Source organism: Hydra vulgaris, chromosome 01 (assembly GCF_038396675.1).
Source record: "Hydra vulgaris chromosome 01, alternate assembly HydraT2T_AEP".
Taxonomy (NCBI): Eukaryota; Metazoa; Cnidaria; class Hydrozoa; order Anthoathecata; family Hydridae; genus Hydra; species Hydra vulgaris.
Genome location: NC_088920.1, coordinates 42,457,921 through 42,483,701, shown reverse-complemented (window position 1 = coordinate 42,483,701; position 25,781 = coordinate 42,457,921). Strand labels below are relative to the sequence as shown.

General features: G+C 28.5%; 1 protein-coding gene across 1 annotated transcript; it reads right to left on the bottom strand.

Moving 5' to 3' along the window:
* Positions 1-6,358: 6,358 nt before the first annotated feature.
* LOC100199661 (uncharacterized) lies at positions 6,359-25,315 on the bottom strand. Its single transcript, XM_065788222.1, has 6 exons — positions 25,157-25,315; positions 18,186-18,381; positions 15,811-16,100; positions 14,200-14,476; positions 7,677-8,143; positions 6,359-6,677 (listed from the first exon to the last, which is right to left on the bottom strand). Exons 1-6 carry the CDS (start codon positions 25,209-25,211, stop codon positions 6,436-6,438), a joined length of 1,527 nt encoding a protein of 508 aa, XP_065644294.1. The 5' UTR covers positions 25,212-25,315; the 3' UTR covers positions 6,359-6,435.
* Between the last annotated feature and the right edge of the window lie 466 nt (positions 25,316-25,781).

Genomic DNA, 25,781 nt, shown 5'->3' with positions numbered 1-25,781 from the left:
CATAAAATTGCTTATTACTACTTTGAAATTTCTATGATGCTATTAACTATTTTTGTTCTTTTTTATAAAATTTAGAAAAATTGAAATTTTGTGCCAAGACTGACATGACATGTTACATGTTATTGTATGCAAAGGTTAAATTTTGTTATAAGGATTACAGTTCTTATGAAAAAAAAAAAAAAATGAAGGTAAAGAGTATTGTTTGTATTTTTAAATTTTCTCGTGTCATTTTTATAATTTTTGTTTGTACATGTATATTGTTTGCATATATGCTTTTTTGATAAGTATGTATATGTGGTAATATGTGCTTTGTAGTTGTTTTATCAATGTGTTTTTATAATAGTGTAAAGTGTCTTTTTATTGTTTGTGTATGTGTTAATATGTGCTATATAATTGTTTAATAAATGTGTTTAAATATGTTTATATAAAGTAAATATATATATATATATATATATATATATATATATATATATATATATATATATATATATATATATATATATATATTGTGTTTATAGTTGGTACATATGTTTATATTATGTTGTTTCCATGTTTTCAAAGTGCTGTGGCTTGGTAAACGTGTAGAGCAAGATTTGTCAAACTTGCCAGCCAAGTACTTATATCAGAGGGTTACACGGCAGTGTTTAGTGTAATGCGACTTACATTCGCATTACACTAAACACTGCTGTGAAATATATAAGTTATGTTATGTGCATAATATGCACATAACATAACTTATATATTTCTGTTACATATGAATGTAATGCGACTTACATTCATATGTAACAGAAATATATAAGTTATGTTATGTGCATATTATATTAACTTATGGTGTGTTCTATTGTTGTTTGTTATTGTTGTGATGATGTTTTTTTGTTATCTTTTGAGTTAATAGACATTTGGCTTACCTTCACGTTGGTATCTATTGTTAAAAAGGATAAATAGATAACTTCATTATTAAAAATCACTGCTTTTAATCATTCACTAAAAGCCAAGACAAATTATTTTGCCATATATACAATTTGTTTTATCTCAATTTAATTTTTTGTCTTAAGCACTATTTATTACATAATTTTGTTATAAATATTTTGGAATCATGATGTACCAGCATAAATTATTTTCTAAAAGCTAACATGAAATAATATCATTTAACAACAACTACTTTGGTAAATCACTACAGCTTTTCTCTATAAAGTACATCGATTTTCATTTTTTGTATGTAATATTTTTCTTATTTATTTACTTATTTGTTACATTTTTTATTTTAGATTTATCAGATGATATATTTATGTGCTATAGAAAAACAAAACATTGTAAAGTTTTGTGAATTTTTTAAAAACTAATAATTTTTTTAAAGAAATAATATTGAAGTTTGCAAAAAAAGGTTTTTTTTTTAATTTTTTTTGTGTTAGCAGTATGTTTATTATTAGAACTGCAGGTTTTTAATAAATTTTTTTTATTATTATTAGCTAAGTTACATTTTTTCAAACATCCCTAGCTGATATATTTTTTTTAAAAGTCATAAGATTATTGTATATTTTATTTTAAATGACAGTTTGTTATATATAAAAGTTATTTGTGTGTGCTATTTAGAGTAGAAAAAAAATTATATAGGAAAGATCACAATCTTCAAAATTTGTTTAATATTTTTTGTTACTACTTTCAATTAAAAGTGAAGTTTAAATGGATGATATTAGGCTAGAAGCAGATATTAGTTTAGAAAATGGAAATGTTAATAGGCAATTTAATTGTCACAGAAATGAAAGAGAAAAGGCTTAGGCAAGATGAAATTAATAATCGACAAAATGCTAGAAATGCTGCTTGGCAAGCAGCAAATTATTTGAACCCAAAGGAGGAAAGCTTGGTTAGACGAAAAATGAAAGAGATAGGCTTAAGCGAAATGAAATTAATAATCAACAAAATGCTAGATATGAAAGAATGCATTGTATAGTAAGAAGTTTAAACTATTCCAGATTGTAATTATTTAGGAGAAATGAATTATATTTGTCAGCATTGTGGTGCTAAGAAATTTCCTGATGAAACATTTTTTATGTTTCCATAATGGAAAGGTAGTGTTGTCGCAACCTTCACCATTTCCACAAAATTTATTTATGTCAATCTGAATTTTTTTAAATATATTAGAAATTATAATGCCTGTCTTTCTTTTGCTTCATTTAATGCTAATGTCGCTCAACCGGTGAATCATGGGCCGCCATGTTTTAGAATATGTGGTCAAGTTTTTCATCATATAGGGAATCTTAGGCCAAATCAAGATGTTCTGCCGACATATTGTCAGCTATACATCTACGAGCCACTTGCAACAGTAAATTTTAGAATGCAACAGTGTGGTAATGATCTTTGCTTTAATGATTTAATGTTTTGACTGCAAACTATTATTAGTGAAGAGAACCCATTTGCTCTTGCATTTAAAAACATGGCTGAAGTGTAAGATGAAGAAATTCATTTAGCAGCTATAGAAGGTCACTCAGGGTCAGTTGTAAAAATGTCTTTACTTAAGATAGATAGGCAAGATAGACGTCGCTATAATCTCCCTTCGCATAATGAAGATGCAGTTGTATTTGTTAGTGAAGATGGTGCACCACCTGCTTCCAGGGAAGTTGTTACTTACCCAAGAGGTCATCTTCTTAAAACTATATCAAGTATGTCTGCCAACTTAGATCCTATGGTTTATCCTCTATTATTTCCAAAGGGTGATGCTGGTTGGCAAATTCAATTGGTTCACAACCCTGAATGTGCTACCTTGGTTAGAAACCATGTTACATTATCTCAGTATTACAATTATAAACTTTCAGTTAGACAATTTTTTCTTCACTCTTTTATGGCAAAAAAAAGCATATTGTTTCAGCAATATGCTGTTGATGGGTATGTTAAAATTGAAGGTCAGCGCCTTGCTTTCATCAGAAATAACCAAAACAAACTGAGAAGCAAGCAGTATGATGCCTTACACGAACATGTAAACAACCTTGGAAAAGATCATAATGTTAGACCAGGGTGTGTTGTAGTTTTGTCATCAACTTATGTTGGAAGTCCTAGAGCTTTAAAATAAAGCTTTGAAGATGCTATGGCTATAATTTAAAAGTATGGTAAACCAGATCTTTTTATTACTTTCACCAGCAACCCAAAATGGCGCGAGATAACTGAAAATTTATATTCAGGTCATACAGCAAATGATAGACCTGACATGGTTACTCGAGTATTTAAACTCATATTAAATAACCTTCTCAATGACATTTTTAAGCAGTGTATTAGGGAAAGTTGTAACACATGTTCAGGTTATTAAATTTCAAAAGCATGGTTTGCCACATGTTCATATTTTACTTCATTTTGCAAATGATAATAAGCTTGAAACAGCATATGATATCAATAATTTAATATCTACAGAAATTCCAGATCTGATTGTTAATTGTGATCTTTATGATGGTAAAATTTGCATGGTTCACTGTTCCTGTGGCATACTGAATCCAAAATCTCCCTGTATGAAAGATGGGGTGTGCAGCAAAAACTATCCTAAAGAATTTAATGCTAACATAATAGCAGTTTATAATGGTTATCCATTCTATAGTCATTGTGATAATGGTTTGGTTATCAATATTAAAATTAACAATGTAGATAACTGCTGGGTGGTACCTTACAATCCATGTTTGTCAAAGAAATATCAAGCTCACATTAATGTTAAAGCTTGCATGTTTATTAAGGCTGTTTAATATTTGCACAAATATATATACATGGGTCACGACTGTGCCAAAATTTTAATAAATAAATTAATCATGATGAAGTAAACACTGTTGGAACAAAAACTAAGTATAAATTATATGATTAGTATAGTTATGTAAATGAAACATTTATATCCGTACCTCAGAAGTCAAAGGTCGGTTGTCACCTTTTAGAAATTGTTCAGGAGAGAGGAAATAGTAAAATAATTAGTTCTTATTGGCTTATTCTTGTAGAACATTGTAGGACACTAGACCTTTTATATTGATCTAACTTTGTTTCACATTATCGTAGGACAGCAGTCTTTATACCTCTGTAGATAGTGAAAAAACTAAAAAGGTCTCATACATAACTCATTTTCACAAAAAACTGGATAACCGACCTTTGTCTTCTGAGGCACAGATATTAAGATTTAAAGTTTATTTTAGTTTATAGTTTTAGTTTAGTTTATAGTTATTTTTAGTTAGTTTTAACTTCAGTTATCTTTTTTCTTACTTTAGACAACTTGATGGAGGAAATGAGGGGAATAGGTAAATATATTTTACTCATATTTTTATTAAAACAAAATTTTTCACATGTTTTTCAAAATTTTTCAACCCTTTTGAATATACTCTCATTATTTTTTGATTTTTTTTTATATTTTTAGCATCGTCTGTTACCAGTGAATATGGTGAGGTTACGCTTTATATTTTAATTAAATAAAATTGCAAATATTTATAATTTTTAATAAGTATGACTTTTTTTAACTGGTCGCGTTATACTCATATTTTTATTAAAATAAATTTTTTTACATGTTTAACCCTAGTTAATTTACTCATTTTTCTAAAATATCTTTAGCACCGTCTTCTGTTACCTGTGAAAATGGTGATGTTATGCTTTATATTTTGATTAAATAAAATTGCAAATATTTATAATTTTTATTATTTTCTTCTATTTGTAATTTTGAGTCGTTAACATTTAAGAGCTTTTGAAATTTTAGATTCGTTAACATTTGAGCACTACAGAAATTATCGCTCCTAACACCCAGGGCCTCTCTCGGAGAGGTCCTTTAAAAAGTGGTGTAGTAATGGCGGTATGGATGAGCCCTCCTTCAAATAGAGGGCTCTATCAGTGAAGATATTTATAACTTTTTTGTTGCCGCTTTTTTTTCGGTGATTTCATTGTTTTTTTTTTTGTTTTTTTTTAATAATATATTATGTTGTATATTTGATTTGATTTTACTTAAGACACTTAAGTAAAATTAAATTAACTTAAAAACAAAACTAAGTATGAATTTTACTATTTATAATAACATTTAATAAGTCTTAAGTTTGAATGATTTTGATCTTTTTTATAAATTCAAACATAATTATGTCCTTTTTTTAGTTGCATTTGTCATAACTTGATTAGCTTGCTTACTGTTGAAACATGGTTTTAATTTAGTAAATTTATATGATGTAAAGTTTACTTTATTAATCATTAGTCAACAGTTAAGGAGAAGCTGGTATTTTACATAAAAAGGTAAAAATAATTTTGTTTTACATAATAAAACCAGTTTTAATGGTTATTTGTGTTTTAGCTATTTTGTGCTACGATGTTGTTTTTGTCGCTAACAGTAACCGTAACTTTTCTTATGCTCATAAATATTTACTGCGTGTCTTATTTATTTTTTTTAACATACTGTCTTGGAAACACTGTTTTAGGTATTGGCATGATTTTCTTGATGTTTCTCTTCTGGTACCTGCTGTGTTGTAACAGATTTAAAAAAGAATTAACTAATGTTAAGTTCTTTTTTGTTTTTATGTCGTTAACTATAAGCTATGACATTGCTGATAAGGAGCCCAATTTAAAATATTATTTATAGATAAATTTTACTTAATTGTATTTTTTAAGATGAAATATCAAGTCATATTGCTATTAATGATTTAATTACTAATAACCCGTATCACGGGTTGGTTTCTGCTAGTATTAATTAACATACAAACATTACCTCTATGCAAAATATTTACGTAAGAACAAATGTGCTTATTTGCAATTTAGATATAGAAATTTCCAAACCGGAATATTCACCGAACAGTTATGCAAACACTGATGTAAGTGAACGTTAGTTGTAGAAACTTAGAGCAGGTTAAAATAAAAATTTTTTTTTTTTTAAAATCAAAAGTACATTATTATATTCCTCAAATTATATAAAAGATTTTGATTTATTTTTAGGATTTTAATGATTTGCTAAAAAATGTATTGTTTGCTTATTTAAACTTAAAAGACTGAACGTTTTAGGACTACAAATTAGCGGCCGTTGCGCAAGTTAGAGCGCGTACTTTTTAAGCAAACCAGGGATCGAATCCAGGGTTCAAAGCGAGCTCTGGGCATATTTCGCGCCATCGGTAAAAAAGTTAAATACTCTTCCGCAGTGCACTGTGACAAGAACGTTAGATCTTCTTGGGGCACCTAAAACAATAAATGTGAAAAAAAAAGTTCTTTGTATATTTAATAATTCACCTTAATGTCTATTTTTAAAATAATAAATGTAAAAAAAAAATATATTCTTTGTATATTTAATAATTCAACTTAATGTCTATTTTTATATTTTTGTCTTTCGTATATTTAATAATTATATTTGTTCAACTATATTAATAAATAAAACTAAAGCAAACGTTTTCTTTAATCTTGAAATACATATACATGTTATGTGATACGATCAGTATCACGGTCACTCATTCACTAATTTGTGACAAAAATTGGGTCATACACCACTTTAATTCCACATTCGCCAAGTTTTAAAGAGTTAATATAATCATGTCTGTATTGTTTCGAACCTATTAGGTACTCCGATTTGCCAGGATACCCAGAGTAGACACATTTCGCACATTTTTTTTGCCATTCAAACCAAAGACCATCAAGCATTGCATGATGAGACCAAAATTCAGGTGAGTATGATGCGTATTCGGTTCCCATATGGCCCCCTAAATTGTGTTATAAAAAAGTAATGTAGTTTATATAATCAATCTATAATTTCTTGTCTTGGTTAGGATTTTATAAAAAAATTATGGTTTTGATGAATGTTGGGCAACTTTATTGCTTATATACTATATCATATATATATATAACTAGGGCTGTAAATCCTGGCTCGTGTTCGTGAACGGCTCGACAAGTGCTCGTTCATGTTCGGCTCGAATGGTAAACGAGCTGGGCTTGAACAAAAAATTGGGCTCGTTTATTAAACGAGCCGAGCTTGAACATTTTAGGCTCGTTCATATAGGCTCCATTAAAGCTCGAATATATATATATATATATATATATATATATATATATATATATATATATATATATATATATATATATATATATATATATATATATATATATATATTTATTTACTTATCCAATGCAATGAGAGCAAGACTTATATTTGTGAAAATGTAATTTGAACTATTAGAGTGCAGTGTTTAATAGGAATTATTATGTTTGTGAGAGTTCACATTATGTTTGAACTTTGAACATTAAGTTTAAACATTGAACTATTAGTTTTAACTTTTATTTTGAACTATTAGATTTGTGGGATCTTATTTCATTATGTTGTTTATTTGCATGTTTAATAGACTGTAGGATTGTTTATGTTGTTTGTTGATTTGGACTTGCATTATTTACAGACGAGCCTTTAACGAAATTTTTTTTTTTACTAAACGAGCTTTAAACTAACAGGTTACAATAATTTTTCGAGTTTTAAACCAGTCGAGCTTGAGCAACATGAAAAACGAGCCGAGCCCAAACAATACTAATCCTTAAAGAGCCGAGCTCGAACAAAAAATCTCATGTTCGAAACGAGCTCGAGCTGAGCCTGAACACTCTTAATATGTAAACGAGCCAAGCCGAGCCCTGGCAAGCTTGGCTCGTTCGGCTTGATTTACAGGCCTATATATAACCTGAAAAATTTATACTAGAATTTAAAAAATGTTATTTACCGATTGCCTTATGTATAGTATTATGCCAGTTATTTCGAACAACTCTCTCGAATGATGGAAATTCGTTAGGAAGTAAATTGTTAATTACATGAAAAATTGAGGAAATGTTTGGTACATTGCCATTAAATCTTCGACGTAAACATTTGTTCAAAAACGGTATATTTGCTGTCTCAATACATTTTACGGATTCTGAAGATTCTTCTTGGTTTACCCTGCAAGTTTCTAAAATAACGGTTTTTCTATCTTCAAACTTTGAGGTTTTCCAATTATTTAGACTAAAAATGCCTTCTGTAACACAATAACCTATGCTTTTTGCACCATCGCCACCAAACCCACCGTATATATCCCACATATGATGAGTTGGAGTAGACTTCCAAACAGAGTTTGAAAAATAAGCCCAGTTCCAGAATGGTAATGTTACACGGCAATCGATAACCCGGAGTAAACTTTCAAACTTCAATATATAACTATAACAGTTTATTTTTAAAAAACGTTTTTTAGAATAATAACATAAGAGTGTTTCAGTCCCTACAATTTTTCAAAAATGGCTACGTTACCTGCATAACGGTATTAATAATGGACAAAAAATTGATCCGTAAATTTTTCAAAATTTTAAAATGTCATATAGAGGTTTCCAACTTGAAAAATTGGCGTTTTTTACACTTTATTCAACTTTTAATTTGAATAATTTAAAAAATAATTAATTTTATGATACGTTACTTGGTGTATATATCAAGGATTATTAGATGAACATTTGGTTAAATTTGACCAAATGTTCATCTAATAAATTTTGGAAAAATTGGTTAATGTCTCGAGGTCGCCCTATAAAAATATAAAGCTCCAAAACCTTTTATTTTTTATTTTAAAATCTTAATAAAAACGTAATTAAAATTCAACCAGGCTATTTTTAGGCTTTAGCTTTTCTTAAGAATATCAATTAATAAAAAAGACATTAGTAATATAAAAAATACTATAAAGTATTAATTATTTTTGATTTCGAATAAGATGGATTTTGCTTTCTGTGCTGCTCAACAACATGTAAAATAAATTTTCGTTTTTCTTTATTTGGCGCACACTTGCAGAAATCACCAATAAGTTTGATTCCTCTTTCGACGCAATCATTTGTTACCTCTAATTGTTAAACAAAATTTTCTGCAGTTCTATAATCTTAGAAGAACTTCCACTTCTATGGACCCATCTGGAGCCATTCCTGGTTGTTTATTAGTCCTAATAAACCAAAAAGAAGCCAAGACCGTGATCCAATTTAAAACTAAATAAAGGTTGAAGAATTTAATGTCGGAAATTTTGGTTTCCAAATTAAAAAAACTTTTTGGTCTTGGGGTAGAAAAAAGTTTCTTTGCCATCATTTTTCTGGTGAAGACAACTTTTCATTAAATAAAGATAAAATAACTACCACTTCGGTTAAATACCAAAGGTGTTCGGTTAAATACCAAAGGTGTTGATTAATCGAAAAAATAACAGCAGTTATCACAAAGTATCTGAATCCTCACGTTGATAGTTCATTGAAACAATGTTCAAACTAGTTCATTGCAACAAAGAATTTTGAAGTCATTGACTGGAGCAAATACGGAAATCCTCGAGCGGAGAAATTGCATCAAATAAAATAAACTTAGCGATGTGGTGGATCATCATCAAACATAATATATTAATCAGTTTCATTTTTTTTTTAATATATGGATTGTGCCATAAATCTTGCATTGTGAATTACACCTGGTTTGTGAATTTTGAATATTCTTCCCACTGATAGTTTTTCCCCAAGATAGATAAAAGTTAGTTCAATTAACTCAAGATTGTCTTCTCGCGGAAATATTTTCTTGTCGAGGCATTGGTAAGCCCATTTCAGAACGAAACTTGCTCGATTAAATATTTCTGATTTGATGTCAGTAGGCCATTCAAAAAAATTAAAGTTTGAGTAGTCAATATTGATTCTTGAAAATTCGGCTTGGAAACGTTGAAAAATGGGCTCATCTGGTCTCCTGCTATCTCCTCGTAATGCGGTGATTGCATGTTTGATGTGTAGCCATGATGGTGTCATCATGTAACGATGACGCCGTGCTAGCCAAAGGAGACGTCTCTTAAACTTAATTTCAATTTAAGTTGCTGCTCCTCTTTTAGTACCTATGTTGCTGGCTGTTGTATCAAAGCATATACCAACAATGTTTTCCAAAATGTTCCAATCTTGCGCAAGTTTTACGGCTGCATCACATTGAATTTAACCTGTTGAATCTTTAATCGAAGGTACACCAATAAGTTTTGGCCTGCAAATTAAAACTAACTTCTTTGAAAACAAAAACAAAAAAAGTATAAATAGGATTTAAATAAATAAAAAAATACCCGTTATGAGATCTTCTTATAAGAACTGCTACATGTTGTTCATTATATAAATGAAAAAACTTTGAATCACAGTGCAAAACGGCCTTTTTTGGTTTGTTTATCCTTTAGTTAGCTTTAATTGACAGAACTTTTTTCTCTTGTGCATTATGTGTCTGATGATGCACAGTTTTTACTGGCATGAACATATCATTAAGTTTGCCTCCGCTTTTGCAAATGATAGTCGATTGAAACAGAAGTTGTTGGCGAAATGATAAACAACGTCGGCCTGCCACTGATGCCATAACTTCTGAAAGCTTCTTTGTTGATATTTCGAGTGAATTTATTAAAGGCATCTTCCTTTACTTTGGTGGTAAAGGAGTGAATTCTTATTGATCTTCTTTATCAGCGCTATAAGCTAATTCATTGACTCAGTTTTTGATCTTTGGTTGACCTTCTCCAGAAATTTATGCTCAGTCTAGCTTCTTGACGTTCTAAAAATTTTGAAGCACCTAGATTAATTTTATCTCTCACGTGATACTTTCTGCTACTTTTTTGATATTCATAAAATCTTCTTTTCATTTTGGTCACATGATACCAATAACTTTTCATATGCATTTACTGCTGAAATGTCGCAAAGTTATTCAAGTTAATTCTGACAACTTTTTCTTTTAGAGCTTTAACATTTTAACTTGACTGATCAATTTTCTTTATTTTTACCTTTTCCACCAACAATTTGGTAAGCAATCAAAGACAAGAGTTATCTGATCGAATTGATACTCTCAGAGGCGATTCTACAAATAAAATGAGGGGAGAGGGGGTGAATTCTTAAAATGTACCGACTGGCTCCTTAAAAAAAAAGGTCCTCAAAACGTCTTCGTTGGGTGGGTGGAACACTCCCCACACACACCCGTTAAATCGCCTCTGGGTACTCCAGCTTTTTCCTAAACTTCCTTAAGCTCTCTAAGAACAATTTTAATAATTTCCCCGATAGGAGTGTTGCTTTTTAAATGAAAGTGTAAAAGAGAGTATCTACACTTATTTTTTTTGTTGGTAGGCGATTGAAGCTTGATAATTTATCGGATTCAGGATCAATTAACTAATCTTGATTATTTTTTCTAAGGCTCATCATTATAGTAAAATATTTGCTTATCTAATAAACTAGTTTCAAAATTATTTTTGAAATTTCAATTTTGCTAATTGATATAACATTCAACTATTTTTTGATAAGTTTATGAAATTTATGTACAGGTGTTTACTTTGCAATGAAAACTATTTAATGACGCAACGACTGTGGTCAGTTATGCCCAAAACTTAAGTTTTGAAACTTCCTTTAAAGCATCAAGTCTAAAGTTCAATTTTTTAGTAAAAAAGTACGTTAAAAAAATAAAACTTTATAACAGGGCGACCTCTAGACATTAACCAATATCACGAAAATATTTGTTTTTTAAGTTATTAAAATTTAAAGTTGAAAAAAGTGTAAAAAACGCAATTTTTCAAGTTGGTGACCACTAGATATTTTAGAATTTTGAAAAATTTACAGACTTTTTATTGGCCCATTATTTACCCCACTAAGCATGTAACTTAACCATTGTCGAAAAATTGCTGGAAATGAAACACCCTTATGCAATATGCCATTATATGAGCTGGTGAGAAAAATGGTGTAAGGCAACGTTTTCTCATATATATATATATACATATATATATATATATATATATATATATATATATATATATATATATATATATATATATATATATATATATATATATATATATATATATGTATATATATATATATATATATATATATATATATATATATATATCTATATACATATATATTTGCACATACAGTATTGGACAAAACATTTGCAACCAACATCGAACAATGCTAAAAAGTGTTCCTAATTTTACATATCTTAAAAACGAAACGAACTATGCTACCACAGCAAACAGTTCAGGAGTCTGGAGTCATAGCATGCCATGACATAAGCAATCAGGTGACAGCACACAGGCAGAATTTCGTTGACAAGTGCAATTTTGCAGCGGAAAAAACAAGTGCAACTTTTTTGGTTTGTTTCATTTTCTTAAGTCTGGTCAACGTCACGGAAGTTTTTTAGTAATTAAAGGAAGTATCCAGAAGTTTTCAGAAGTTTCCAGAAGCATGCAGAAGCTTCCAGAAGTTTCCAAAAGAAGCATCTGGAAGCATCCAGTAGCATCCAGAAATATCGAGAAACATTCAGAAGCATCCAGACGCATCCAGAAGCTTCCATAAGCATCGAAAAGAAGCATCTAAAATCTTCCAGAACAGGTTCACACAGGTTCATTTTACTATATAAGAGACATGTAAATCGACATGTAATTCAGTCAGTATATAGAAGTCAATCAGTCAGTATTATCAAGACAGTTTATCGAAGTGAGTTTCATCAAAGTGTTTTATCGAAGAACATGAATACAAGAAGTGAAATACAACAAGTGTTTCATTACATCAATACAGTCCACATCCAACCAAGACGTTGTGTTCCACAGAGCATTATTGTATCATCACAAGGTAAATGTAACACGGTAAGCTTTGAGAAGCGTGATTATTTATTTTTATTATTTTTATGACTTCAAGAACAAAAGTGGCTCCCGACAGTCTTGGATTGGAACTAAGAAAGAAAATTATTGACGATTACGTAAGTGGAATGTCACAAAAAAGTATTTGTGATAAATATCGCGTGAAAAAATTGACCGTATTAAGACTATGTTCCAAATATCGTATTTCGGGGAAGTTGGCTGCAGATAACAAAGATGGAAGACCGCGTTCCACCACTTCTAGAGAGGATTCTATGATCGTCAGATCCGTCAAGAAGGATCCCTGGATATCATCAGTCAAGATACAAAAGCAATTAGAGCTGCCTGTATCGGACCGAACAATCAGACGACGTGCTGTTGAAGCCGGATTGTTTTCTCGACGCCCTGCAAAGAAACCGCTGATTTTACTAAAAAACCAGAAGAAAAGACTCCTGTTTGCTACATCTCATATTGACTGGAATGTGCAGAAATGGCGAACTGTCCTGTTCAGTGATGAATTGAAGTTCAACATCATTGGGAGCGATGGCATTTGCCGTGTACTTCGACCGGCCGGAAAACGCCTCGATTTACGTTACTGCCATAAGATCGTGAAGCATGGTGGAGGCAATGTAATGGTCTGGGGGCGTTTTTCTGCTAACGGTCTAGGTCCTACACATCGAAACGATGGAATAATGGACCGTTTTATGTATAAAAATATCCTGAAAGATGTTATGTTACCTCATGCTGAATGGAATATGCCAATAAAATGGGTTTTTCAGCAAGACAACGATCCGAAACACACTGCAAAAGTAGTCAAGCAGTGGTTTCAAAACAACCACCTATCGGTGATGGATTGGCCGCCTCAATCTCCGGATCTCAACCCTATCGAGAACCTGTGGGAGATCGTCAACCGCAGAATTAATCGTGAAGGTGTTCGTAATAAGGATCAACTGTTTGAACAAATTTAAAAGGCCTGGGCAGCGATTCCACAAAGTTTCATTGATCCCCTGATCGAATCTATGCCTCGAAGATGCAAGGCTGTGATCGACAACAAAGGATTCGCCACGAAATATTGATAGCGAAATACAGCTTGGTCAACATTTTGTCGAGTTGCACTTGTTTTGTCCAGAAGGAAATCAACTTATTTTAATACTTTTGATTAATTTATTAATTTTCGTGTACAAATAATGAACTTTGTGATGAATAAAACTTGAAGAACTTTGTCTCTAAACAGTTACATAGTTATTTCTCTAAATTGAAAAAATGCAGCACTTTTATATAAAGAAACTAAATTAGCATTATTTGGTTGCACTCGTTTTGTCCGATACTGTATTTATATATGCAGCATTTTTGGATATTTATATTTAAAGAAATAAGACAGTCTTTAAGGAAAGAAATAATGAAAAAGGTTAAATTTAATCAAACGCGAACACCATTTTTATAAAGTAGCGAAAACGACTTTATTAATTTTTTTTATTGTTAAATTATTCAACTTGATTAATGTAACTAATCAAGTTGAATAGTTATAATATTGAAGTTATGTTTAAAATAGTTATATGTTTATTATTAATGAATTAATAATAAACATATATAGGAAATTTTTGATACTAATATACCTTATTTTAATATTTACCTTCTATGCCATGGATAAAACTGTTTAGCTTCATGAATACCGGACCAAAAATATTTTTGATGCAACATGATAAATTTTTCATAGGTTTGAACATATTTTGGGTTAACAGAAAACTCTTTGATCGTATTCAAATACAAGTCTCTTTCCTCCCTTGACATGGAAGAAAACTCTCTGCGAACACGTCTGCAGTTTACCAATTTCCCATCAACGCAATCACACCTTCGACTGCATTCATCCAATTGTAAGAGGTAATTTTTGGAGCATGATTGACGATTAGCTTTACAAAATAAAAGATAAAATAAGTTTTTTTTAATTTTGCAAAAACTTTGTTTTGCATAATTTGTCTGCTATTTTACTTGTCAAAATATTTTGCTCAAAAACTATTTTATTTGCCTCAAAAACTTCTTAATAAGTTGCTCTCATTAAAACTAAATGATGGGAGTGAACTAAGTTCTAGTTCACTCCCATCAAGGCCGCAAGCAACCACTATTAAGTTTAGAGTTACTAGAAAACAAAGAATAGAGTTAAAGAACAAGGAAACCGTTGACATAAGACTTAAAAATTTGTAGGTTGTATAAGTCAGGAAAACATGAAGATGGGAGAGAGTTCCAAAGGGTTGAAGTGCGGAGAAAAACGAGATGATTAAAAGTTTTTAGAGCGTGCAGGGACAGATATACACAAGTAAAAAATGAGTTTTGATTGAACTAAAGATAACTGTTCCTTTGGGGTAGAGATGATAGCATTTTGAGCAGCAACCATGATAGTATTTGTAAAAAGGAGAAAGAGATACAACTTTTTTGACAATGGGAGAGAGGCTCACATTTGGAAAATAAAATAAGTCTAACTAAGTTTACAAAGTTTACGTTTTTAGATCTTGCCTAAAATAGAAAGAGCATTGTTAGAAGGACCAGCCTAAATATGACAAAAGTATATTATCTCTACAAATCTCTTATTCGCTTCTATACAGAGACCAATATGAAATTTATAGAGGTAGAGTATGGAATCGGCAGTAAAATAATGGCAAGCACGGTAGAAAGATGCAATCTTAGAAGATGCTAAACTTGTAATTGATTGAATGCATGGTTTTTATGAGAGATCATGAATCCATCTAATGCACGATAGAATTTTTCAGTCACAGCAGTTAACAAATCAACCATAGAATGAGAAGATCAAAACCATATTGGTTGTCAGACAGTAATTTATTTGACTCAAGATGAGATGTTAGAAGTTTGCTAATGAAATATTGTGAATCGATATTGAAGTTTATTAATTAATAACAGAAAATTGCACAATAAAGTCTGCAGATTTATTTGGTATTAATTTCTAAGCAACGAATTTCATTCGACTGTTACTTTAAGCAACAGATCTCATTAGCACTTTATGGTATTTCAAGCAGTTAAAGTCGTGAAAATTCTCAAAGTGGGTTATATATTAATAAAATATGCTATTAAAATTATTTTTGAAATTTATAAAAGTTTTTTTAAATTTTAAACTTTTTTTACTCTTAATACTAATGTTATTCAATTATAATTTTAAATTTAAAACTTTAAAAACATTTTTTGATTTACTTTTTAAATAATTTTTCCATTTATGTTTGAACTAAAGTTTTACCTTGAATGAAAGGAAGATTGTTTATTATAGTTGTTGAGTTAATAGATATCCAACTGAAACCATCTTCTTTGCGAAAATAAGTTTGTATGACTTTTCCAATTTGTAAAATATATATTCCTTCATTTAAAGATGACCTGTGTATACTTTTCAAAAATTCTACTGTTGATTCATCCAAAAACGTATCTGTGACAATAACAAAGAAGTGTTTTTCATCATTGAAGCTAGATTCAATTTCCTGCATTGCTTGTTTTAAAGCATTTGTTAAACTAGTTTGTTTTGGTTGCTTGTTACTAAAAGAAATATAGTTGTTAAGGATCTTGTTGTTCTGTACCCAGAAATTCGTTTACCCCTAATTTTTTTACTGGAAAATATATAAATAAGCAACTAAAATATTAATATAAACTTCTTGAGATCTTAAACTAAAATCTTGTTTTTTGTAAAAACCTATAAGATATATAAGTTTTAAATTGTATAAAGTCAGAATTATCTAAAAAATTTAAAGTTTTAATTTAAAAAAACAGTGAGATTTTTATTGCTTCTTAGTATTTTTTAGAAATTATTTTCATTTTTATGGTTTGAGATTTTAACAGTTATTTTTCATTCATCATTATCATTAGGTGCACAAATATTTAATGTTTTATTTAATGTAAATTGTCGTTCCATAGCATTGTAGAGTGATGCGATTACAAAAACAGTTCTAGTCTACGGGATAGGATTTTAGTGAAAGATTTAGTTGCTGCTGAACTAAACAGCAAAGAAAAACCTTTGTACTTTTTAATGACAATTTGCAAAGAGATTATTAAGATATGGGCTTGTGAGTTTCATATACATCATTTACCATAAGATACAGGCAACTCCTTTGGCAACTTTACTTAAACTTCAAGACAAGACAAAGAGGTCAATCTTAAAAAATTTTAGACTTGTGTGCTTTATTTTTGATTTGATTGTAATAGATCAAAAATATTTATTAATTGTACTATTGTAATTTAGTTTTTGTATGGATACGATCAAAAGATTCAGAGGAGCTGTCATCTATGGTCATAAAAAACTGCCTTTCTGAATGATAGCATCTGCCTTGGCAAATTGTAGTGTTGTTACTACGACAAGAAAGAAAGACGGCAAAATAAACAAAATAAATATCTAAATTTTATAGCAAATTTTGAATCAACCTTGAATCAGAAAAAGTAGACGGCATTGTGGAACTGAACTGCAATGAGTAACATCATCAATGAATACAAGCTGCGAAAAGACCAAAAACATGGCTACGGGAAAGAAAAAAATGAATGGATCATTTTTGGCATTCTTGTACCATATGAAATGCTAGTTTTGGAAACACCTAAAGTATTGATTCCACTCATGTGCATTGTGAAAGTAAACAAAGTCAAAAAGATACGCCTAATGAGAGACTTCCAACCCTCAAGTGTATGTGAATTGTCACACAACAAACGCAGGCTTTTTCCAAAAGAAACTGCCTGCGTTTGTTGTGTGACAAAAGAAACTGTCAGTGGAGAATATGTAAAAAATGAAAGAACTCTTGATCATAAGAAAGCTTTGAACTCAATGTGGTTATCACAAAAATAACGACAATAATTTGTCATGAACTCAATCCAAACTCAACCGGGAAAAAAGGATGTGCAATTACAGTAATGATATATTTAGTGATGAGAGTTTCGAAACTAAAATAATTTAGCAAAGTATCTGCATAAGTTTGGATTATAATGTAAACTTTCATAAGATCTCCAAAAAAGATATGTATAGAGTTTAAAGTTGAAAGGAATAAAATACATGAACTGATATGGCAGTGTAACAACTTAGTAGATTTCGAATCTACAAATGCAGTCACATGATCACAGCTCTTCTGCCAGTTTGTATACCAATATTTTTGTGAATATTTGTACAACTAAAGTGTTTAAGGGATTTTGGTGGATTTGAACTTGTATTGCAGAAAAGCCTGGGTTTTAACATTTTGTTTGATATATATATACATATATATATACACACACACATATATACATGTGTTTATATAGATATATGTGTGTGTGTGTGTGTATATATATATATATATATATATATATATATATATATATATATATATATATATATATATATATATATATATATATATATATATATATATATATATATATGATAACAAAAACTTGTTTAAATTATATTTCTGTATATAAAAACACCTTCGAATGATACGGATTAAGTTTTAAAACTTTATAAGTCGTTAAAATAATAAAAAATTATATTCATACTATCATACAAAAATAATCAAAGGTTTAAAAGAAAAGAATTAGATTATCACCAAAAAAATTAAAAGTTTAAAACTATTTTACTATTTTTTTAAACAAATTTGTTTTAAAAAGTACCTTAAAACCTTTAGTAAACATGCTCTGGATTGAAAATCAAAAAACTGCTGGAAAACTCCATTTGTTGAGTAGAGGCTTACTCGGTATTTATCCAAAGGTAACTTGCTAAGTAAATCAGAAACCAATAGTTTACCGAATGAGTTAGAAGAATCAAAATTTGTTGCTAATACTATATTTCTTCGTTCAAAGGAATTAGCTATAATCAAAATTTACTCCATTTTTTATATTTAAAAATGAGATACTATTATAACTTAAGATAAAATATGTAATTAGTATTTATTATTAAATATAAAAATTAGTTGTAAAATTTAAACATTAATTAAAACCTTTATAAGTGTTTTAGCAACACTAGGTGATCATAAAATATAAAACTATTTATTATTGCCCTTATTTTCATTTCAGTCTGTCTGTCCAATGAACAATGAAAAGTTTTATTCATCATCAATGTGCAAGTCGAAAACTCAAGATAAATTTATTAAAATTTAATAAATTTATCTTTAGTTTTCGAAAAAAATAATAAATTTATTTAGTTTTAAATTTTTGAATTTAAATTAATAAATTTGGCGATAAAATGAATTTATAAGGAATTTTAGTTTTTTTGGTGTTTTCTATTATATACAATACACTGCGGGCATCTTTTAAACGTTCTTTACGTAAGAACGTTTAGAAGACGTTAAAAAGACATTTAAAATACATTTAGAACGTAACTTTTAAAAACAATTGCCCGCTGGGTGGTATTAAATACTATTGTATGTAATGGTCGTAGTATTAAATACTATTGTATATAATACAAAGCACCAAAAAACTAAAATTTCTTATAAACTCATTTTATCGTCAAATTTATCAATTTAAATATAAAAATTTAAAATTAAATAAATTTATAATTTTTTGCACATTTTTTTTAAAAATTTCAAAATTGAGTAAGGGCTCTTTACTTTGATAAAACTTGTTGTCGATTATCGTTTTCTTTAGTTTTAAACAATGATCTTTCATAATCAGAAACTGAAGTTTTTAAACTCAGGAGTGGTACGAAAGTGTATTAGCGCCGAATTTATTACCACACTAAATGTAAACTTTTTTTTTCTCTTACCCTTTTGTTTGTTTACAACATTAAAGTTTCAAATTTTTTAAAAAAACGATGATTTTTTAGTTTTTAACTTAATTTAGCTAATATTTTTAATATTGCTCATTGTGAGTTAATAAAGTTGTGTTATTGCTACGAGTTTTATCTTTATTATGCTTTTTACTTATAAAGTTTGTTCAAAGTTGTTTATATATATATATATATATATATATATATATATATATATATATATATATATATATATATATATATATATATATATATATATATATATATATATATATATATATTCCGACATTGCCCATTATCATTCCGGAATACACTGTAAGTTTGAGCAAAACAATGCATAATGAAAAAATATATTAAAAAAAAGTAAAAAAATATGCGTAAGAATAAAATAATTTATATTTTGTATAATATTACAGAAAATAATTGTATCTTTTCAGTTATCTGTAGAAAGTGCTCAGAAAGGTTCTTGCAAATTTTCGCAAGATGTTGTGTCGATTAGCAGTTTGAAAGTGTAATACACTATCTTCGTTAAAAATGAGGTTATTAAGCTTTTTAAGAATAATGAAAAATCTTGAAGAGCGCCAGAGATAAATTTAAGAGTATATACCAGAAATATATGACACTGTAGTTTGTGTAAAACATTTTCAATCAAGCTTGCAAGCTACTAAAGTAAAAGAAGGAGAAAAAGATCCACCGAATTTGAATTAATAGCACAAAGTTTAGTACCAAATCCTCCACCAGCAAAAAAAAACAAAAAAAAACAACGAAAGCTCTGTAAGATCAGTTAAATAAGATGAATTTAAAGTTTTTAGAGATTGACAAAATTGATTCATTTGAAATTTTTTGCAATTCGTTATCTCAAGAAAGACTTTATGATCGTTTCAGTCGTTTTTTATACTTGTTTGAATAGCTGTTCTATTCAATCAAAAGAGAAAACAATATTAATTTAAGCATTATTAAATTTTGTATTTAGTGAAGTTGGATGTACTACTACCTCGTTATTTAAAAATCGTATTCACAAGTTCACTATTTGTGAATTTATAAAAAAAAAAAATTAAATATGAATATTAAATTTATATTTAATTTTCTTGAAAAATCAAAAAAACAAAACAATTTTACTTCAGCATGTTGAATGCATAAATAACACTCAAGTAATATTCTTGAGCAAAAATATCCTCCTGAAGTTCGAGCTTTTGAGTATTATGCACGGTCACTTCGCAAATATAATCAATAAAAAAAAATAGTTTTTAACTTTAAGTATTGCTACCTTAACACATGTACCACGACTCGTAAACTTCTTTACACAACGACATTGCTGCTATAATGACCGATGGAGCTAGTTTTAGGAAAAAAGTTGGAAGGTTGCTAATCAACAATTATGTTTTGCCAACAACATGCAACTTGCTGAAACTGATGTTCTATATAAAAAGAGAGAATTCGCTACAAGCTAGCTAGAAATTGAAGAAGAATTTTCTGACAGTGATTCAACCATTTATGAGAAAATGGAGGAAGATTTACTGGACTATAATTATAAAAATACAAGACCTCAAATTGAACTAATTGAAGTTCATTTGAGGTCTTGTATTTGAAGTTCATGTTTTTATGATTGTTTTTACAGGTACGCAAAGTGATAACAGTATTACGTAATGTTACGTAAATTATGTAAATCTTAAAACGTAACAAGGGTTTCTATCAAGTGAGCTTAATATTGAACATAAGTTGCACATTTTAACACGAGTGCAATACTGTTCGCTGTCTCTATGCCATCTTTCTAACTTGACTTATTCACACTCTCTCTCTAATATTTTTTGTTCTGATTTTTAAAAAATTTCGTTCATCTTAAAAAAAGCTGTTCGTTTCATCTTAAAAAAATATATTAATACTGAATTTGGAAAACAACTGTTGTTTATATTTGACAACAAAACAAGGTTAAACAGCCTTTTGTTAATGGTTAAACAATTTTAAACAAGAAATAGTATAAAAAATAGAAAAATAGAACAAGAAATTGTATAAAAAAAGATCAATACCTGATGCAGGTACTAGATTTAGGTTAGTGACTTTGTTATCAAAAATACTACCAAAAAAAAGGAGACTATTTGAAAATGGTGATTATTTAGAATATGCTTATGTCTAATGATCTTGAAACTGACAAGTGTCGAGGCTGAACGGGCATTTTCTTCCGCTGGATTATTCAGTAAAAAAGTTTGTAACCGTTTAAAAAATGACAACAAAACTTTGGGCACGTTGTGCTTATTAAAGTCAAATTTCAAATCACGTAAAACAATTTATTGGTGAAGTTTAACAAAATAACACTCAAAATAATTTAAATGTTCATAATGTTTAGTGCTATCTACATAAGTTTTCACTAATGTAGATAGCACGATAGAAGGAGGAAGACAGTTCAATACAGTGGCTATTCTATTAAGAATGAAATTCTCTCTTAATGGGCAACATTGTTTTATTAATTTTTTTTTGAATCTTCCTCTTTTGATTTCTTTTGTATGCAGATTGCTCCATTAACTCATCAGGTTTTCTTATTGTTTTTGACGTAGATAAACACCATTTAACTTGAATGAAACCGTGGACAATTTTAAAGCACTCGATTATATACTCAATTTTTCAAGAGCTGCTATACCGTATTTCTTTGATGAATTCCAGATTGGTGCTGCATATTCTAGAAGCGGTCGAACAAAGGCTTTATACGATATTTCAGCAACTGCGGCGGTGTAGAGTTCAAAAGTGTGTTTAATTAAACCTAGTGTTCTGTAAGCTCTGCTGGCACAGTAACTGATATGTTGGCTGTATTTTGCATCAGTAGATGTCATAACGCCGAGATCTTTTTCTGAATTTGAGCTTTCAATTCGAATTCTTATGTTATGATCGTAGTCAAAGATTTCCTACATATATATATATATATATATATATATATATATATATATATATATATATATATATATATATATATATATATATATATATATATATATATATATATATAGGAAAAGGGAAAACGGAGTATATACAACATCCCGTTTTCCCTTTTTTTATATACATAAGTTTATTTTTTATGCTATAGAAAAAATACCTCGGTTTCGGTTATTGCTAATTAATGGTGTCCTTCGGGTGTAACACTTTTAGGAATATTGTTTTACGACGTTTGTTTATTTTTTATTTTAACTTTAGTTAGAGTAATTAACAGTTTTTATATAAAAATTAGAGACAGAAAACGCGTAATAAGCCTTTTGCCCAGGTCGCGTGACTAGATGACCAAATTTATTTAAATCTTTTTTACAAACTTTTTTACTTTCAAACTGAAAATTCATGCAGAAAATAAATCATAATGATGATAGAAACATACTGACAAAGTATTATTGCTTCATGATTAAAAGTTTTACAATAACAAAAGATTTTCAAAACGTTTGCTATCTTGCCCCGTCATCCCTATGTATAACCAAAACGATATTTTTAGCTAACAACTGAAAACGCGCACGCACAGGTATTGAGCATGACTCCCGAAAACAACAATGAGTTGAGCGTATTTCTCTAACATCCTTAGTTAAACAAAAAAACAAAAATAATATCAGTGTTGCCATGAGAACAAGTTTTCATGACAATTACAAACCCAAAGATTAAAAACTATATTGCGATTGCAAACAATAACAGTTTTACAATTGTTTTTGTTCGTCACACTGTGTTTTTTTTAACGAAATAAACGTGTCAGATAGTTGACCTACAAAAATCTCAACCTACTAAGTTGTTCTACAAAAAAAAAAAATATTAAAAAGTGGAACTAATTTTCAGATGAACTACTGAGGCCTATATCGTTTTCGACCGATTTATGATGTTTTCATTTTCGACCGAATTTTTTTGACCGATTTTATAGATTTTCATTTTTAACCGATTTGATATAAATTAATTTTTAACCGATTATAGATATTCAGTTCAACCTACTAGTCTGTGTTTTTAACAACTGAATTCATTTCAACCTACTAGTCTGTGTTTTTAACGTTTTTTCCTTGCGTTTATAATTTTTTTTTTACAAACTAGTACAGTGGGATAGAGTAAAAAACATTTAAATCCATAAAAAAAAACATAACAAAGCTCTTTAGTACAGTTATTTAGAAATAAATCAAGAGTGACAAAAAAAAAAAAAAAAGAAACCCAATCCATTTCCCATAGGTCACAGAAATGTCCATTTTTGGATATAATATGGGTACATAGTTTGCTTTATAAAAAATCCACTTTGAATATACCGTTGAAAAGATAATATAATAACTGAGTAATAACTATATAAAAACCTTATTTATAAAATCAATTCTTTTAAAATTATATTAAGAAATTTATTTAAATAATCGTAGCGCTTTCGTTACTTAAATTATAAACCTCTGCAGTAGTGTAGCTACAAATAACAGTGTAACAGTTACAAATTTATGCAGTACAGTATAACGTAATAGTAGTAAAAGTATAACAGTTATTCGCCTATGCAGTTTAGTATAATTCAACATGCATTTCAGCCCTACAAAGTACATTATAAGTGGAGAAAGACATATATATTATGGGGAATTCTACATTACATTATATCAGCGTATAGCGTACCTCTATTATAATGAAATGCTTTATCAAAATGTGAAACAAATACGTTAGATAAAATTTTATCTCTTTTTTTACTAGGTGTAAATTTAAAATCAAGTGTTGTCGGTTGAAAATCAAAATCGTCATAATCAACGGTTTTCGAAATTTCAAAATTAGGTTGAGTTATAGGTCACCGAAATAAACATAATATATTTTTACCGGATAATAGCTAAACGCATAAAAATTTTATTAGTAAACATTTAATTATTTTTGTTTCATATCGCTAAATAAACATTTACAACTCTGATCTTTCATCGAATCTAATGCTGAATATATATATATAAATATATATATATATATATAATATATATATATATATATATATATATATATATATATATATATATATATATATATATATATATATATATATATATATATATATATATATATATATATATATATATATATATATATATATATATATATATATATATATATATATATATATATATATATATATATATATATATATATATATATACATAACTCATGAATATAAAAGTGTAAGATTTTTGTTATTTTTTTGCCTCACCTTTAAAAAAATTTTTTTTTTCTATGTTCCTTTATTCCTAATATAGTTACTTAAGCTGTATTAGTGTTTATGTATTTATACTTTAAACTAAACTCTATATAGTTATAACTAAAGTTAGTTGTAACAATATAGGAATTAGGGTGAACCAAACAGGGTTGCAAAATTTTAACTTGCCGATACTTTTACCTGTAAATTTTAAAAAGTTACTTGCTGGAACTTTCTAAAAGTTTACCTTATAGAAAATCGCCATCTTATTCAAATTGAATGCAAAATTAAATTAAAATTTCAAAATTTACGAATTTTAAAATTTGACGGTAAATTTTTAGAAACTCACCTAAATTTACATTATTAATATTTAGAAATTTGAAAAAGATTTGATATTTATAATGAATAGGGAAAATAAACATTTTATTGATAAGTGGAGGTTTGAATTACTATAGAATGATATATAATATGATAAGTGGAGGTATAAATTACTTTAGACAAAAAAAAACCTTTGACCACAAAGAATATACAGGCACGTTTTTAGCCGTTCTGTGTATAGAATGATGTTATAATAACTTTCGAACTAACCTAAGAGGATTCCAAAACTAAAACCTTCTCAAAAAGAGCGATGAGAATACTCTTTATTTGTAAAGACTCTTTATAAGTTTTAAAAAACAAAAATTAACGGTAAAAATAAAAATATATAGAAAAAAAAATCAAACGTACCTGCTTCTAATTTTCCAAAGAAATGTAATGTTAAAACTATAACAAGTATTAACATTTTGATTTAAAATAATTTTGAGTTTATAAATAAAATTTACTTTTAATTATCATTTTTATTTTTTTTAATTTCAAACTTTTAATTTCATCATAAAAGTGTAGAATACTTCAAAAAAAAAATTTTTAATTCATTAATTTGTTTAGGAAACAGTGATTAAAAGAGAATATTAGAAGCAATATTGTTGCATTTAAACAGTATATTACTTTTAAATATTGTAACAATAATGAATAGTTACGTAACATTTAATGTTGCTTTAATAAAGTCAGGAATACCACGTAATATCACTTTGACGTTTTAAATTTATTCATTGTGTAATTTTTAACTGCGTTTCCAAAATTTTAAGTTAAAGAAACTTAGGCGCAAATTTCTATACACACCCACAATATACTACAATTATCTTCCTACTTTTGGAGGGTCAAATAACGATCTTATAGTAGTAGACATAATTTTTATGAGTTTAAATCCTAAATTTATTACCTAATTAAAGTTATAATCTTATATATTATTGCCGGACTTAATAGTACAGTTAGTAGTAGTGCCCATTCGAGCGTGGTTGACACGGAACTCTTG

Bases quoted from the DNA above. Each gene is read 5' to 3' on its own strand.
- LOC100199661 (XM_065788222.1), bottom strand. From the start codon at position 25,211: ATGTTAATACTTGTTATAGTTTTAACATTACATTTCTTTGGAAAATTA. The intron at 8,144-14,199 runs GTAAATATTAAA...AAACTGTTATAG, and splicing joins TTTTATCCATGGCATAGAAG to TTATATATTGAAGTTTGAAA. The intron at 6,678-7,676 runs GTAAATAACATT...AACACAATTTAG, and splicing joins TACTATACATAAGGCAATCG to GGGGCCATATGGGAACCGAA.